Source organism: Pelodiscus sinensis, chromosome 14 (assembly GCF_049634645.1).
Source record: "Pelodiscus sinensis isolate JC-2024 chromosome 14, ASM4963464v1, whole genome shotgun sequence".
NCBI lineage: Eukaryota > Metazoa > Chordata > Testudines > Trionychidae > Pelodiscus > Pelodiscus sinensis.
Genome location: NC_134724.1, coordinates 40,628,839 through 40,646,302, shown reverse-complemented (window position 1 = coordinate 40,646,302; position 17,464 = coordinate 40,628,839). Strand labels below are relative to the sequence as shown.

Below are 17,464 nucleotides of genomic sequence, written 5' to 3'. Positions count from 1 at the left end.
AGCCAATGGGGATTAAACAGCAGAGATTCTTGTCTGTTTCCCCACATCAGCTTTAGTTAACTCATCTACTTGTTTCCTTATCCATAACCAGTTTTTCTAGGCACTGCAGGAATCTTGTATATTGTCAGGTAGCCTTCCTTGTTTTAGTGCACCAGAACTCACCTGAAAGGGCTGGACTCTTGTCACACTTTGTTAGCACTTATGAAATTAGGATTTCCTTATCAGGGAAACAATGGAGCTCTAAGGCACTTTTAAATTAACTCAGTGGTAAAACAGTTCACTCTGAGTTTTAGCTCATGTGCAGTCTAATCAGGAGTGTGTGCCTGGATGTGCATAGTAGCCAGACTTTTCTTCTAGCGCCATGGTGTCCAACACATTAGCCACTAGCCACGTGTGGCTATTTGGCTGGTTGAATGTAACTATAATGGCTACTGCTTCAGAACTGGTTGGGTACCAGGGAGCTCACAGTTAGCTATAGAATCGGTCTGGGTGCCCCATGGAGTTGTGCCTTCATGGCATCCAACATACAGCCCTGCCGATCTGCCCCCTCCTCTTTCCCTTCTTACCACCGGTGACCACTAGCTGGAACGTCCCCAAGTGCAGCAGCTGCTCGTTCTCCTAGTTCTTGTTCTAGTTTCGTTAGTGGTTCATAGTGATGAGTTTAGAGATTAGAGATAGTTACGGGTCTTTGTGGGGATTTCCCCTCCCACACATTCCCAACACTGGGGCATGCTTAGATTCCCGGGCTTCAACGCCTGTGGAGCCTGTGGAAAGTGCATGCCTAAGAGCTTAGGCTTTGAAGTGTGCGAGCTTGCCTCATACTTAGGGTTTGAAATGTTTAGGAGAGAGCTGTCAAAGGGATTGCTGCCCTATCTGTGAACCCTTCAGGGCCCAACCTTTGAAGGGCAGAGTTCAGCGCCTACAGGTTTTCTTAATGGCGGTGGATCTCTGGCCTCAGTCCAATCCCAGGTTGATGGACCCTACATCAAGTACCTCATCCTGGATATGGAGGAATGCCCAGCGCTGAGTAAAGACAAGGCCTTGCAGTAAGTGTGGGCACCGCTCAAGACATCCTCACCCCCCTCTGGACCTACTCACATTGCTCTGCGCCTCAGAATCTTTGATGCAGCAGAAAATGCAGCCAGACAGGACAATCTCCTATTGCTAGGCGTAAGAAGCCAAAAGCTGTGAGACTCAAGTTGGACCACACTAAAGTGACCCCTCCACTGCACTGACGCCCGCCTGTAGGGATCAGCGGTCAAGTCTGGACCCTCCTCAATCTCTGCATCAAACCAGGGACCTGCATCTTCCCTCGATGCCGTGAAACAAGACTTACAGGATCAGCTGACAAAGGGTTCTGGGGTCGACAGATCCCCGTCTCGGCACAGCGTGGCAGTCTACAGTCAGCTGATTGGCACAGCACGATGGCCATTTTGATTTAAACGAAGCGGCTGTTATTTAAATCGCAGCTTTATTTCCCTTTTTCGCGTAAACTAATCTACATGGCTCCGTCGATGGAGCCATGTAGTTTAGACGTACCCTAAAACAGAGGAATGCAATCCTCTTTTTATTAAGTATAAAAAAGGAGGATTTAAGTGCTGGCCAGTGAAAACAGACAGATCAAAGTAAGTTACTAAGCCAAAACAAAGCAAAACACACCAGCTACAACTAATACGCTAAAAGAAGTTGTTATAAATCCTATTTCTCACTCTAGTTCTCATTTCAGGTGCAGTTCTCCGCAAGCCAGAGCTGATCTCTTTGGGTATGTCTACATTAGCTCATTAATTCGAGCTAGGTAGGCAAATGAGGCGACCGGAGTTGCAAATGAAGCCCAGTATTTAAATATCCTGGGCTTTATTTGCATGTTCCCGTCCAGTCGCCATTTTGAAATTTCACTAGCCCGAACTCACTACTGCGCACCTACACGCGGCAGTGAAACGTTAATTCGAACTAAGTCTTTAGTTCGAATTAACTGTTACTCCTCATGGAATGACAGTTAATTCGAATTAAGGACTTAGTTCGAATTAATGTTTCACTGCTGCGTGTAGGTGTGCGGCAGTGAGTTCGGGCTACTGAAATTTCAAAATGGTGACCGGACAGGAACATGCAAATAAAGCCTGGGATATTTAAATCCGGGATTCATTTGCAACTCCGGTCGCCTCATTTGCCTACCTAGCTCAAATTAACGAGCTAGTGTAGACATACCCTTTTTGACATGGGCCCAGCAGTCGTCCTCTACCTCTTTCGTGACAGTTCTCTTTTCTTTTCCAGGTGTTCTTGTGTATCCATGCATGGAGGTTAGGTCCATCAATGGCTATTAGCCAGGATGGGTAGGAATGGTATCCCTAGCCTCTGTTTGTCAGAGGCTGGAAATGGATGACAGGAGAGTGATCACGGAATGATTACCTGTTCTGTTCACTCCCTCTGGGGGCAACTGGCATTGGATACAGTTGGAAGACAGATTCCTGGGCTAGCTGGACCTTTGGTCTGACCCAGTGTGGCCGTTCTTATGTTCTTTATCCTCTTAGTGTGGGAAGGCAGCTTCGAAAGCCAGCTTCAGACCATCATTGTTAGCTCCCTCTCCCTTAAATAGACTTTTCCCTGGGCAGGAATCCTTTGTTCCATTCTCCCCTGCCCCCCTCTGGAAGAGTACAAAATTCCAGATGGATTCCAGCATCAAGTGCAATGGCCACCTGTTTTTGTAGGACCAACCACATTTTGCGCTTATAGGAAAAATAAAACTATTTACAGGTCATTGTCTTGAGCCAATAAGTTCCTTGACAAGCTCTAATGGCTTTCACTAGAAGACTCACATTAATCTAACTTCACCTACAGGAATGATACGTGCATACAAACAGAGAATACACAGCCAGCTGACTGCAAACTTTTCAACATGAGGTTACCACATTTTGCATAAAGCACGTTAGAGTTATGCATACTCATATTAAAAACCCATGTCCATAAAAATATGGGGGCATGGTGACGCAATGAAGTCCAAGAAACAATCCACGACCCCCTTTCCTCTTAGAAGGTCTGTCCCTCTTCTCTGAGAAAACGAATGAGATTGCACAATGTCAAGGACTCCAGAGCCACTCTGCAGTGTGCGGGTATCTATACTCCTGCTACACAGTGGAGGCACTTCATCCCAGGCCCTCCTTTGCACTCATATCAGCCAGAAATCCGTCAGGACGGCTTGCACAGAAGAAACAGGAGATGCCCCCAATAGTCCTCAGGTCAAGGTTTTGGCCAACAAAATCCTTCATCTGGCTACAAACAGGCCTTTTGAAGGTAGGATTGAGGACAGTGCAACAGTCGTCCCCCCCCCCCCCACCTTCTTGTCCTGATGATCCCCTTTCTACTGTGTGTCCCATATCACCTTGGACCACTGGATGCTATGCCCAATAGAGAGGGAATACTCCATCCAATTCTGTGCCCTCCTTCTCTTCCACCCCTTTTCCCTGTCCCCCTTCAGGGACCTTTCTCATGAACAACTGCTTCTCCAGGAGGTGCAGTCACTCCTATCTCTTGGGGCAGTGCAGGAGGCTCCTCAGGAACCCAGGAGTGAGGGCTTCTATTCCTGATATCTCCTAACGCCAAAAGCCAAAGAAGGGCTCAGATCTATTCTGGACCTCAAGGTCTCCCTGGACTCCAACAGCACCTCTTTGGATCCAGCAAATTCGTTCACCACCCTCCACTTAAAGGATGAATATTTTCACATCGCAATTACTCAGGCCCACAAGAAGTACCTCAGGCTTGTGGTGAACAATTCCCTCCCTCCATTCAGACTCTCAGCAGCACCAAGAGTCTTCACCAAGTGCATCCTGGTGGTCTCTGTGTTCCTGCGCAGGCATCAGGTATAAGTATTCCCATACCTCAACAACTGGCTGATCAAAGACCAAAGTGGAGGCTCGGTTCTGATTAATCTGAACTACTTTTGACAAGCTGGGTCTTCTTGTAAAGGAAGAAAAATCCTCTCTGTCCCCCATCCAGAGCATAGAGTTTGCAGGGGCAGTCTATACTCAGACGAAGCCAGAGCATTCCTGCCAGAAGCAAGGCTTCAGTCCCTTACGGATAGTGTGCACAGCCTCAGACAGTTCCTCACCACCACAGCAAGGAACTGCTGAAACTTCTGGGTCACATGGCAGTTTGTAATTACGTGGTACAAGACACCAGGCTTCAGGTCAGTCCTCGTCAGTCCTGGCTGGCATGAGTGTACCAACTAGGGATGTAATAGTATAGTCAGTTAACCGATTAACTGATAAGCAAAAGCTTATAGGTTAATGCTATAGACTATACACATTAACTAGTAAATTTTTTAGCAGGCTGGCCAGCAGCCCGGCTCAGTCCTGGCTTGCGATGGTTCTGGGACCCACCCCTGCTGCGGCTCTGCATTTAAAGTGTATTAGGAGCTGAGCGGGCAGGCAACCCAACTCAGTGCTGGCTCAGACCCTCTTCCCACCCCTGACCGGCTACTGCCACCCCACGCTGGAGGTACTGCGCGGGGTGACAGGCAGCCAGTCCATGAGGAGAACTGGTCCCCCGCAGACTAGTTCCTGCCTGGCACCCCACACTACAGAGGCAGCAGCACAGAATGGCAGGGGTCTCTTGGGGAGTGGAGCCGGAGTACACTGGCTGCCAACCCCACCCTTGAGGACTATAGAATAGACGAGTAATGGATAAGAATTCACAAGGTTACTCGACTATTCAATTAACCAATATTTAACATCCCTAGTACCAACCAGCCAAAGACGGTTTGGACATGATTGTGATCCTGCCTCACCCAGTTCTTGACACACTTCTCTGCTGGACAGATCCCCATAAGGTTGGTTTAGGTGTCCCTTTTACGGCCCAGCAGCCATCCCTGTCATTAGAGACAGACATGTTGGACTTAGGTTGGGGAGCCCATCTGGGGGACCTCAGGACTCAAGGTCTCTGGTATCAGGCTGACTTGGCTTTCCACATCAATGTCAGAGAGCTCAGGGCATTGCATGTCAGATCTTCCAAGCCCGCTAAAAGGTTGTTGTGTATCAGCCATAATGGACAATACAACATCAATGTTCTATATCAACCAACAGGGAAGAGCCAGGAAGCCCCTGTGCTCCAGGACGTTTGTGTAGAGTATCCCATACACCTGCAAGTGTTGAACTTCCCTGGAGTGCAGAACAAGCTAGCGAGCCACCTCAGCAGGTTTTTTCATGGCCACAAGTGGTCGCTTTGCCTGGTTGTCATAAACTTCAGTCTTTCTATAAATAGACTGGTTTGCCACATGACATGACAGGAAGTGTCAGCAAATCTGCTCTTTCCAAAACCACAGCCCAGGCTTCTGTGAGTAGGCCCTCTCCTATATGCCTTTCCATTCATCCAAAAGAGCCTCCTCAAGATCCAGAGAGACTGAGCTCAGGTCTACTGATAGCCTCATCAGCACTAGAATGCATCACTCGTGTACATGTCCGTGGAAGTCCCGGTCACCCTACCATCCTTCCCTGACCTTCTAATTCAAGATTACAGTTGCCATCAGCATTCAAACCTTGAGTCACTGCATCTCATGGTATGGAAGTGCCATGTTTGAACTCATTGGAGCTCCCATGCTCTGACTAGATTAGACAAGTCCTCCTCAGCAGCAGGAAATCCTCCAGGAGGGCCACCTAGCTCACCAAGTATAAGAGATTTTCAGTCTGGTTGGCACAATGCAGCTCACTCCCAACTCTCGCCTCAGGACCAATGATTCTAGACTACCTCGTCCATCTCAAGCAGCAAGGACTTTCTGTCTCCTCCATAAGGATCCACTTAGCCACCATATTAGCTTTGCACCTGGGTACATGTGGCTAAGAAGAAAAAATAGTTACTCCATTTCTTCTTGTTCTTCGGGATGTATAGTTCATGTCCATTCCAATACTCGCCCTCCTTGCCCCTCTGTCGGAGCAGCTGGAAAGAAAGAACTGCAGAGTGGATGGGTCAGCAACAGACACTGTATTGTGCGCCATGAAGGCACAACTCCAGAGGGTGCCCAGGCCAAACCTATGGCTAGTTGCTAGGGGGAAAAATCTTCAGGCTATTGTACACATGCATGTACACACCTGATGGAATGGTGGGTTAGAGTCAGCCATGGCTTGTAAGGGAGAAGTCGCTAGAAGCTATTCCTGCACGCAAAGGGCTCAAACCAGCTCGCTATTGCATAAGGGACATAATTTGCATAAGGAACAAAGAATGAGTGACAGGGTTACTCAGTATTTAAATGTCAGACATTGCAGAAGAGCTCTTTGTTCTGAATCAACGGATCTGAAAAGTAGGTAGCAACCGAGGAGGAATGGATTGCTGTGGAAACAGGAATCCAATGTTGCAGAACCAGGACCAGATTTCAGAGATACATGTGGGGAGCCTGTCTTGGAATTTACACTTTCTTCAAGACCCTCTCAACCTGTGCGTTGCATCAACTTAAAGTGCTTTAGTGCTTGTGTACAGCCAAAAAAAAAAATCTTATATTTGAAAATAAAGAGCCCTCAAATTAAATGGCGAGCTGTCCCGGGCCGTGTGGTCAGGACGAGCCAGCACAAGCAGTGCTCAGCATTCTCTTACCGTTGCCAGTTGTGTCCAAATGTAAGAGAGTCGATAGCATGGGCAAAGCCCGTGGAAGATCTGGTGTGACTGACTTAGAGCTGCTTGGGTTTAGGCCCCGTTCTGCACACAACCCTTACACCTCCCCTCCGCTTGCGCTCCGATCAAGGGTGTCTGGAACTCTCAATGGGCACTGCAAGCAAAGTAGGAGCAGGGAAAGAAAAGCAACTGACAGCAAGTTGCAAGTGAAGGCCGATTGGGCAGATTAAGGCATAGCCGCCACGGGTCCATGCTGCGTCCCAGCTCCTGAGGTTGTGCGAGTGCAGTAAAATTGCCGTTTTCCAGATAAAAAGTTTCTTTCCCCTCAGAGCTGTGAAGAGAACTTCAAAGTGTGACAAGTGCAAGCAGTGTAGTAACTGCTGCAGCCAAATGGCCTCAGAGGGTCCTCGTCCCCAAACTACTGCTCCCTACCTGTGACAGTAAAGTGATGTATCCTGTGACAGTCAAGTGTTCTGTGGGAAAAGGGAGCAGGGATCCTGGGCCACCCACCCAAGGACATCTTCACTACCAGAGGAAGGGAGGGTGCTGTGACTGTGTGAAAAAGGAGGCCCCTTGCCACTGCTTCTGCCGTCTGGGAGGGGAAGGGACCCCTGCCACCACCACTCTAGATGGTGGAGGGTGAGGCCTAGGGATTTCCCTGGCAAGGCGTTTTTAGAACCCCCAATTGCCGTAGACCGTCAGTCCCATAGCGCACCTCCTGTTCTGATGTGCAGCTTCTAGCTCCTGGGCACGCTCTACTCACACACTGCAAGCAGCCCTGAGTGAGCATAAGGAGATCTGACTTTCCCCTTGTGGGTGACTGCATCATAAGAGAAGCTTGCAAGTAGGTGTGCTTGTGATTAATAAAAATGACTTGAAACAATACCAGGGCACAGTGTTATAATTAGCTGAGCAACATACTGGCTGCAACCAGGGCTGCAGGTTGGCGGTGTGCCATCTCCCTGCCTGCACCTGCACGCGTACGACTGTAGCAGGCTGTCACTGGGCCACCCAGGAGAAGAGCTGGGAGGAACTAGAATGCTAGTGCTCTCTGCGTCAGAGAAGCAAATCATTGGTAGCGGGACTGGGTGGTTTATGAGACTGCATAACAGCAGTGGCACGTCTCCAGGAAAGTATCTCCAAGGCTAAGAGTATGTTATGGAGATCACTGAAGTCAGGGAGTCCATGATACCCAGTGACTTCCTCCAGCAAACCATGTCACTGCATGATCACCATGTGTGGGTGAAACACCATTGATTTCCTTTCTCTGAGTGTTTGACAAGGCACAGTGAAAGGTGAGAGGGTGAGGGAGGTGGAAGCAGACGACGTCCAGCAGGAGCCATGCCAGCACGCAAAGAAATGCTTTACTGTTTTGATGCGGGTCACATGGGCGCAGTGTTGTTTTCCATACAGCACAGTAAGAATGTTTTGATCAGGTTTTCCCGAAGTTGCAGTCCAATGGAATTTCCTCACAAATTAACGTTTCTATCCTATTCTGATCCCAGGCTTTAAAATTAGTTTTACAATGTCTCCTTTATGATAAAATAAAGAATCATTAGATTAATAGCATTAAAAATACCTTTAGCTTCGACATTCTCCTCCAGTGTTTGTTAGGACAGGGGTGGGCAATTATTTTAGAAGGGGAGCCACTTCACAATTTTTTGAAGTGGCCCTGGGCCACCCCAGAAGGGACAGAGTCTCAGGCAGAAGAGGCACCCTACCCCTGCACCTAGAGACAACCACCAGCTGTTCAGAACAGCTGGTGGTTCCCACTAGGCACCGTGCACCCCTAGAGGCAAGAGGAGACTTCGTGCAGACCCCCTTCCCGCAGGCCAATCAGTCTCTCGCTCCCTGCCCCCACTCTGCAAGGGGCACATGGCGCGTAGAGTGAATTGTCAGCTGTTCTGAATAGCTAGCAATTCAGTCTGGCTGTGTCTAGACTGCACCCCTTTTCCGTAAAAGGGATGCAAATTAGACACAGCGCAATTGCAAATGAAGCGGGGATTTAAATCGTCCCCGCTTCATTTGCATAAACATGGTTGCCGCTTTTTTCCGGCTCGGGGCTTTGCCGGCAAAAAGCGCCAATCTAGACGGGGATCTTTCGGAAAATAAAGCCTTTTCCAAAAAGTCCCTTACTCCTCTTAAAATCAGGAATAAGAGATCTTTGGGAAAAGGCTTTATTTTCCAAAAGATCCCCGTGTAGACTAGCGCTTTTTGCCAGCAAAGCCCCGAGCCGGAAAAAAGCGGCAGCCATGTTTATGCAAATGAAGCGGGGACGATTTAAATCCCCGCTTCATTTGCAATTGCGCTGTGTCTAATTTGCATCCCTTTTACGGTAAAGGGGTGCAGTCTAGACACAGCCCCTGTGTTTTAGGGATTGGACTGGAGAATGAGAAGTGTTGTCTACAGCCCAGGAGGGACTCTTGTGAACAGTATGAGGACAACTTCTTTGGGAAACATCAGCAGTTCCATATCATATTTAATGCTGCTGCAGATCTTGTGGTTTTGCAGGTTAACACAGATTCCTCTAGGTGACACTTTTTAATCTTGCTAAGCTATGAGTCAGCAGGAAGGTTGATGGACAATGAGCTCAGTCTCACCCTGGGATAACTACACTGATACCAGCTGGTGTTGCCAGGTTGAATTTGTCCCAATCTCCTTAAAAGTACAAAATACAGGATTAAATTTCAGCATATGAATTAAAGTCATTACTTACCAATGTAAGACCACTTAGATCCTGTTAAAAAAACAAAAACAAATACTACTGTGAATATGTGAAATTTTGCTTAGTCTACAGAGTGTCAAAAAAGCTATATTTCTGGTGAATTCCGTAGTACTTAACTGTCTTCTTATTTCAGCTGTCCAGTACAAACAGGCTAATTTTCACAGATTATTAAAGACTGAGCCTATGTCAATCACAATTATCTCTGTGAGTTAGAGAATCCGTTACGTTATTTGAATCCTTGGCAAAAGGAGTGATTCTTAGTGGCCAGAGCCCATTCTATTCCCAGCTCTGCCACTGACCTGCTGGAGCATATGGGGCAAGTCACTGTCCTCTTTCTGTGCCTTAATTTCCCCATCTGTAAAATGGAGATACTGATACTGTTCTCCATTGGAAAGAACTTTGAGGGTTATAAATTAAAGGTTCTAAACAGGGACTAGGGTGGATGGATTGCTTGTATTAATTACTTACTGCTCTAAAGTCAAATTTTTTTTGAATGGCCAAAGTCGACACACTGAAATCATCTCTTCTTTCTGCTTGTACAGTGAGAAGCACAAATGCGCAGGCATTTGGTTGTCATTTAAGGGCACATACATAGTTCAGATTGTAAGCCAGGGGGTCTGAAGGACTGCTTGCAATGCAGCCAGCTGAAGTTGTTTAGTCCTGAAAGATAATTAACTGTTGATATGTAAATACAGCTCATTCTGGGATGAGGAAGGAATCGGGGTATGGTTATGTAAATCCAGTTCAGCCAGGGCTGATGGAGGATCGGTTGTTAGAATGGAATGTGATGTATTGTAACTAATTTGGGCGGTTGTGGGGTCACAAACCATGCTATGCCCAAATGTAGGAACTGTAAAATATGTGACCAATGTTTGCAGGAGAGACACCATCATTGTAAGGGGTCTCAGATAAACAAGCCTCCCCCCTTCCAGAGTTGAGTGAACTGAGTTGGGGGGAAAGGGCTTGAGCCAGCCTGCTTTATGCCTGCTAGGTGTGAGCTGTAAGACTAGTTCAACCTATTTCTTTCCCCCCTGTTGTAAGGCTAGACCTAAAGCAGAGTCCATCAGGACTCTTTTTGTTATTCCAGTGGAAGCTGGATCTTTAGGCCAGCCTAGGTGGTGACTAAGGCTATGTCTACACTGGCGGCGGGTTCTTGCGCAAGAACAACTTGTGCAAGAGTTCTTGTGCAAAAACTCTTGTGCAAGAGTTCTTGTGCAAAAACTCTTGCACAAGAACCCGCTAGTGTAAACATAGCCTAAGAGTTGAAATCACTAAGGCTATGTCTACACTGCAGGCTTCTTGTGCAACAACTGTTCTTGCTCAAAAAGTCTTGCACAAGGGTGCATCCACACTGCCATGTGCTTTTGTGCAAGAGCACCCATGGCGGCGTGGACACTTTCTTGCACAAGAAAGCTCTGATGGCCATTTTAGCCATAGGAGTTTCTTGCTGAAGAAACTCCTGTTGCTGTCCACACTGCCTTCTTGCGCAAGAGCTCTTTCGTGGGGAAAGGAATCACTCTTGTGCAAGAAGCCCTCTTTTCTGATGTTTTACTGTAAATTTACTTGCACAAGAACACACGTACAGTGTAGACGCTCCACAAGTTTTTGCACAAGAACAGCCTGCAGTGTAGACTGAAGTCACTGGTTTGGCCTGGAGCCAGACCCATTGCAACCAGTGGGCGGCTGGTAAAAGCAGTGGCCGGTGGGAACGGCTGCAGGCGGCCGGTGGCAGGAGCGACGGGCGGCAGGGCAGTAGGCAGCCAGCAGGGCGGCTGGTGGGAATGATTGGCGGGCAGCCGGTAGGAGTGGCAGCAGGTAACCAGCAGAAGAAGTGGCTGGTGCAGCAAGCGGACCACAGGAGCAGCACAAAGGTGGCGTGGCCTCAGGCTCAGTGAGAGAAGTCATCAGGGTGATGTGTCAGGGTCCGCACTGACTGGACAGAGCTGTAAGTGGGGCATCTGAAGTGGGGTACGGAGAAAGTTTGGGTTAGCGAATGGAACCCTTACATGGTTGGACTAGTGAGCCTGAGAGGCAAAGAACATTGCTCAATCCATTTGAGGTGGGACAGTTACTCATGGGGGGTTATGAATTCTGTTTGTGGTATTTTCCCAAGCTAATGCCATGTGACCTCTCTCCCTCTTTCATTAAAAGTTTCTTTTCTGCACTCAGACTCTGTGCTTGCAAGTGGGGAAGCATCGCCTCTCAGACCACCCAGGGGTGTGTGAATTTCCCAGGATACTCGGTGGGGGCTCGAGCCGGTTCTGTGTGAGATGGATGAAAAAGGACCCCTAGCTATTGAACCTGGCCCTGGCTGCTGCCAGCACTACCTGGCAGAAGGGCTACAAGATGACTGAAGAAGACCTGCAGAAAGTGGAATGTTGATTGCCAGCTGCATGACAGTAAGTCCTTTCAGCACAATCATGCTGAGCTTTCACCATGTGATGCTTATAGGAAATGGCTGTGGATTGTTAAGAGACAGTATAAAGTTATCTTCCTATGAGGTGTGAGGCCATTGGTTATTTATTTGTTAAAATGATCAATGGGCCAAAATTAATTTTTGGCATTAGGGACTGACTGGGTTAATATCTTTGCAAATCGTGGAAGATCAAGAAGTGTAATCTCTGTAAGAAGAATGGGAGCATTTTAAAAAGTTTTTGGCTTTTGTTAGCCTGTTAACCTAAGTATCAGAAAACACAAACAAAGACAAGGGCTCAGAAATAAAATTGGGGAACATAAATAGCTAGCTAGGATTGATTAAAATATTGAATGTGGTCTATGATTTATCAATTTCAACAGCTACAGATCACATTAAATATAGCTTTGTTATTACTTGCATCTCTGTACGGTAGATATTCAGATCTGATAGGGACACTCAAAACAAACTATCACATTTCTTGTCAATGAAATCTCTCCTGCTTCTTCTCACAGCAGAGGTGTCCAGTTAGAGTACATTTCCATTTAGTCATTCAAGTATGGGAAGGAAATGTTTTACACTTAGGAACTGTTTAAATGTGCTTTTCACGTTTTTAGAACTTCGAGCTTGCCAACGAGTTAGAGGCACTTGTCCTCATGAAAGAGTGACATACCCATTCATGAAGCAGAATTGGTTCCAAGGTGATGCAAATCTCAACGAGCCCAAATTTTGGAGTTTTTAGATTTGGATTTTAATTTGGAAATGGACCCTAAATTATATGAGTCTGACAACTAGAGTGTATGTGCATAATAAGTGATTCTTGTCTGACTTCCCAGTGTCCTGAAGTGCACTTCCCTGCACAGGTATGCAATTTAAATCAACAAGATGAATTAGTACAGCTCTGCAAAGTAGAGATATTTAACTCTTGGGTCTTGATTAGGGCTGGGATTTCAAAGCAATGTAGGTTAGGCCTCAAAATCCTTTTCAGAGGTAGTTATGGAGCCCTGATTCCCTTGCACTGAAATTTTCAAAGAAGATGCAAACTTCCACCCTGCAAGTAGCAGCTCAGCAGAATGAATGCACCTTTGAACTTTTGTTTCGGGCACCTTGCTCTCTCCTCCCCTGTCTGTTAAAAATAACATGCATCCTGTGAGCGGCCACATGCGAGTCAGAGCTATATCTCACAAGTCTGGTAAAACCGCTAAACAGGCATTAGAAATCCAACACAGGCAGAGCTAGCCGGGGGCTAAACCAGGGGTCTCAAAATCACAGCCCACAGGCCATCTACCGCCCGAGCAGTTCCACAATCTAGCACGTGCACGGCTGTCGGCACACGAGTGCCTGTGGCCCTGAGAAGGGGGAGAGTCCATATCCTTCCCCCAAGCCCAGCTCCTGCTCCACTCCATCCCTGCTCCTCCCACCTCTGCTCTGCACTCTCGCCCCATTGCACCCCTTCCCAAGGGACACAGTCTCAGAGATTACAGCGGGGCCTGGCGCAGGCTGGCAGCTGGGGTTGGACTTCTCCCCTGGCACCTACCACAGCATCGGGAGCCACGGGGAAGCAGAACCATATAGCAGCCTCTACTCTGCCGCCATCTCCAGGCCAGCCAAGTCATTGTGCTTCACCCAGGTCGTGGCAAGCAGGCTGGGGCTCTTGGATTCCTGCCACCGCAGTGAAGCGGAGCAATGGGGTTGGACTAGGACATGGTGGAAGAGTGGCGCAGAGGCTGCTGCATCACTCTGCTTTCCTGCCATCGCTAACCTGAGTACTGTGGGGACGAGGGGGAGGGCCCAGGGCAACCACCCCAACCATCCAACGGGGGGAGCTTAAATTGTCTGGGGGCAGCAAGCAGTGCCAGGGGGATGCACAGCGGCGGGGGGGGGGGGGTGGTAATGTGCAGAGATCACTATCCTCCCTGGATCCCTGCCAGAGGTGGGTGCCCAGCGGCCCACTAAAAGGATTTGACTGGCACTGGCCCTAGGGTAAATTGAGTTTGAGACCCTGGCCCTAAACTGTCAGTGCAGCGTCAGTCATAGCAGCAGGACTTAATGCACCAAAATACCAGGTATTAACTGTCCCCTTTCCCTCCATGGCTGCATCTGCAGGGGAAAATTGACCTAGAGAGCTGGCTGGAAAAATTTCGGAGAGACCACTTCCTCAGAAAATGCAGTCCTGTCAAAAATCGAAATGCTTTATACAATTTTGCTCTGGAACACAAAGGGCAGGAGGGGGAGTTCCAATCATGGACAAAGTCCTATTCTGGAATGTAAAGTTTTGATTTTCAAAAAACCTTTTCATTTAGATTATTTTGTGTTTTATGTTTCAGAACATTTAAAAAGTCAAAATGAAACATTTTGAGTGAAGTTGATTTTTTTCCCCCCTGAAATTTGTGTGTGAAGAGCTTTGGAATGTTCACATTTTTTTCCAAATTGGAATGAAAGCAAATTTCAAAATCTTAAAATCCTTGGCCAAATGGAATTTCCATTCTCCACCCTGCTCTAGTGACCTGTGATTCACTACCTAGTGTATCTTCATTGATGGTAGCCACAGGAGAAACTCGTGTAGGTAGGGCTCAGGTGCTCTTACCACAGTGCTTTCTAACTCAGATCAGAAAAGACATGGATGACAGGTTGGCCTTGTCCTCATTGCAGCTTTCACACTCGCTACCATCTGCCTTGGTAGTGAAATCCGGATCTTAAATGTGCTCATGTAGACCAGGCCATTGTCTTATCAGTACAATAAATGCCACGCTGTCTAGAAAATGCCAGTCAGGGAGGAGATAGGACATATCCTAGCAGCAACTGCTGAAGGGTGAGAGTGTCACCAAAATGTGTGATGCACTTCAGAGCGGGGGGAGAAGAGCAGCAATTTCCCCTCTGCATGTAGGAGCGAGTGTCTCTTGGTCGGAATCTCCTCTGTTTGTGCAGGGAAGCCGTTATGTTTCTGGTCATGGGGTATGGTTGCCAACCCTCCAAGATTGGGCTGGAGCAGGGATGGGCTACAAAAAAACCCAGCAGCCTGCTAGGGTTAGTCCCTGGCAGGCCACCCCTGCTATGTTTACCCACGCTTCTATAGGCATCAGGCAATTGTCGCTTTTGTTGCCTGTGGATCACCATTCAGGGCTAACAAGAGTTGCAATCATCCAATACCTGCAGAAGTGCAGGAAAACATAGAGGTGGGGGCCCACCAGGGATTAATCCTGTTGACTGGATCCAGCCTGGAGTCTCCTGGAATCAGCTTTGATCTCCTGGTGACTACTGAAAGCAAGCCTGGAGATTTTAATAAGATTTTTAAGAAAGGGACATGACATCATGTTGGGGGAAAAAAGTCTCCTGGAATAGCTTCCATCAGAGAGGAGGAGGAATGTAGTGACATCTAGGAATATAGTGTCTCATTACATATACATATGGGATCTCTCAAATTACCCATCTGAGTTGGAAAAATGAAACAGTGATAGCTACTCCAATGTAGATTGGGACTTTAGGTTGAACTTAGCCACATTTGGTTGATTTTTTCTAAACAATGAGTCTGCACCACCAAGCCTGTTCCATTGACTTTAAGGGCCATTAAAGTTGATTTTGGTACTCCTTTGGATGGGGGATAGAAACACTGGAAATAACATTGAGGAGTCCTGTGGCACCTTAAAGATTAACAGGCATACAATTTTGTGGGTAAAATCCACTTGCATGTGTGGGGTTTTATCCACGAAAGCATCTGCCCAAATAAATCTGTTAGGCTATGTCTATAGGGTTGCCAGGTGTTCGGTATTTACACAGACAGTCCAGTAATTGTGTCTTCTGTCCAGTAAAAAAAACCCAGAAAATACCAGATATGTAAGTTTGGTTTTTTTTTTTTTTTTTTTTTTTTTTTGCTCAACCAATTTTTTCCCTGCCATGTTCGTGATTTTTTGTGAAAGTGTCTTGCAACCCTATTACCCTACAAGGGTTTTTTTGTGCAAAAACTGGTGGAGCATCCACACCTCAAGCACGTTTTTGTGCAAAAAAAATTAAAATACGATACATCGACAGGACAGAGGACTTTTGCTGGTAGAGTTATTCCTCTCCCCACAAGGAATAACTCCTTTTTGCGCTACAGCTCTTGTGCAAAAAGGCATGTGTGGACAATCCACAGGGGTTTCTTGTACAAAAAGAGCCTATCAGAAAAAGCACAGGTGTTCTGATGGCCATTCTGTTCATGGCAATCAGAGCTTTCTTGCACAAGGGTGTCCATGCAGAGTCTTTTTGCAATGCGCTTTTGAGGTGTGGACATCTTTTTGCACAAGAAGTTTTTGCGGAAGATTTCTTCCACAAAAAGCTTCTTGCACAAAAACCCTGCAGTGTAGACAAAGCCTTAGCTTTTAACGTGCCAGAGGACTCCTCGTTGTTTTTGCAAATAGACAAACACAGCTCCACCTCTGAGGGTTGAAATAATGTGGTTGACTCAAAAAGTCTGAATTCCATCCCTCTCGTAAGCCTGGCAAGCAAACAGCCACAGTCCAGTAGTTTGTACTGACATGGGACTGTAAGAGCTGGAATGCCCAAAGTCACTCTAAATCTCAAAGACTCCAAGAACAGCCCTCTCTCTCCCCCAGATCCCTCATGTGCTTCTCCCTTATTTCCTATGTGACTGCACTGGATTTTTTTCTTAATGGGTGAGAATTAACTCCAGCCAAAAGCCCAGGGGAGGGCTGACCACCATCTTTTTAAAAACAAACAAAAATCAAGTCTAGTATGTGAGGAATATGGCATTGCAGTGATCTGAGCCAGGTTTTTCATTTAAAACCAAAGGAATGAGTGTATACAATGTTCACAGTGACTCAGGGAGGATACAAATTTTGCCTCATTCCCTGAGGAGCAGTGTGTGGAATGACTCCAGAACAGAAACTCTCATGCTCTTCCCCAGGAAATTTCCGAACACTTCATCCATGCAATCTGCTAAAACATGAGAATGTACTAAGGAGACCAATAATCTCTCCATTTATTGCCCACGTTAGACATGCCACAGTAGGAATGCCAATAAAATAAAAGCTGAAAGGCTTTACCATTTAATGGTGCTTGCGCTACAGCCGGGGTCTTTAGGAAGAAGATAAGCACTGAAGCAGCTGTGACTATGCTGAAGCTCTTGGCTGACATCTCAAGGAAAGATTTATAATCTCCCGACAGTTCACTGGCTTTTCTTCACTCATTGAAGAAACTCCCTGGAAGACGGCTAGCTGGCAGCAACAGGCACACAGAGCTGCTGCTAAGGAACTATTACCTTCCCCCTCCCCCTCCAGCCTCATTTTATACACCTACTCCTCAGACTCAGCCCAAAACAAATGATGTCATCAAAGACCTGCCTTCCAGGTTACTGCATCTCTGTGAAACTGCTCATCCTTTTAATAACCCCTACTCAGCTGTGCTGCAGCAGTGACAGACTTAGCTGGGGAACTGAAACATGGAGCTTCGCAGACCCTTTAGAAGACATGTAAATGTAACGCCAACAGGCAATGACAGGTGGAACTGGGGCTGGGACCTCTAGAGCTTAGTGCATGATCTTACATGATCTGAAAATCAAAAAGGAATCCTATAAAAAGCGGAAACTAGGTCAAATTACAAAGGATGAATATACACAAATAACACAGATATGTAGGGGTAAGATTACAAAGGCGAAGGCACAAATCAAGCTCAATCTAGATAGACACATAAAGGGTAACAAGAAAACATTCTACAAATACATTAGAAGCAAGAGG

At 46.9% G+C, this 17,464-nt stretch overlaps 1 protein-coding gene across 1 annotated transcript in view; it reads right to left on the bottom strand.

Moving 5' to 3' along the window:
- CA12 (carbonic anhydrase 12) overlaps positions 1 to 16,963 on the bottom strand; it is a 43,995-nt gene extending 27,032 nt beyond the window's left edge. Inside the window, exons 1-2 of the mRNA XM_075897646.1 lie at positions 16,775 to 16,963; positions 9,311 to 9,331 (exon numbers count right to left, since the gene is read on the bottom strand). Of these exons, the coding sequence (XP_075753761.1) occupies positions 9,311 to 9,331; positions 16,775 to 16,865 (112 nt within the window). The 5' untranslated portion in view covers positions 16,866 to 16,963. The remainder of the gene's footprint in view (positions 1 to 9,310; positions 9,332 to 16,774) is intronic.
- Between the last annotated feature and the right edge of the window lie 501 nt (positions 16,964 to 17,464).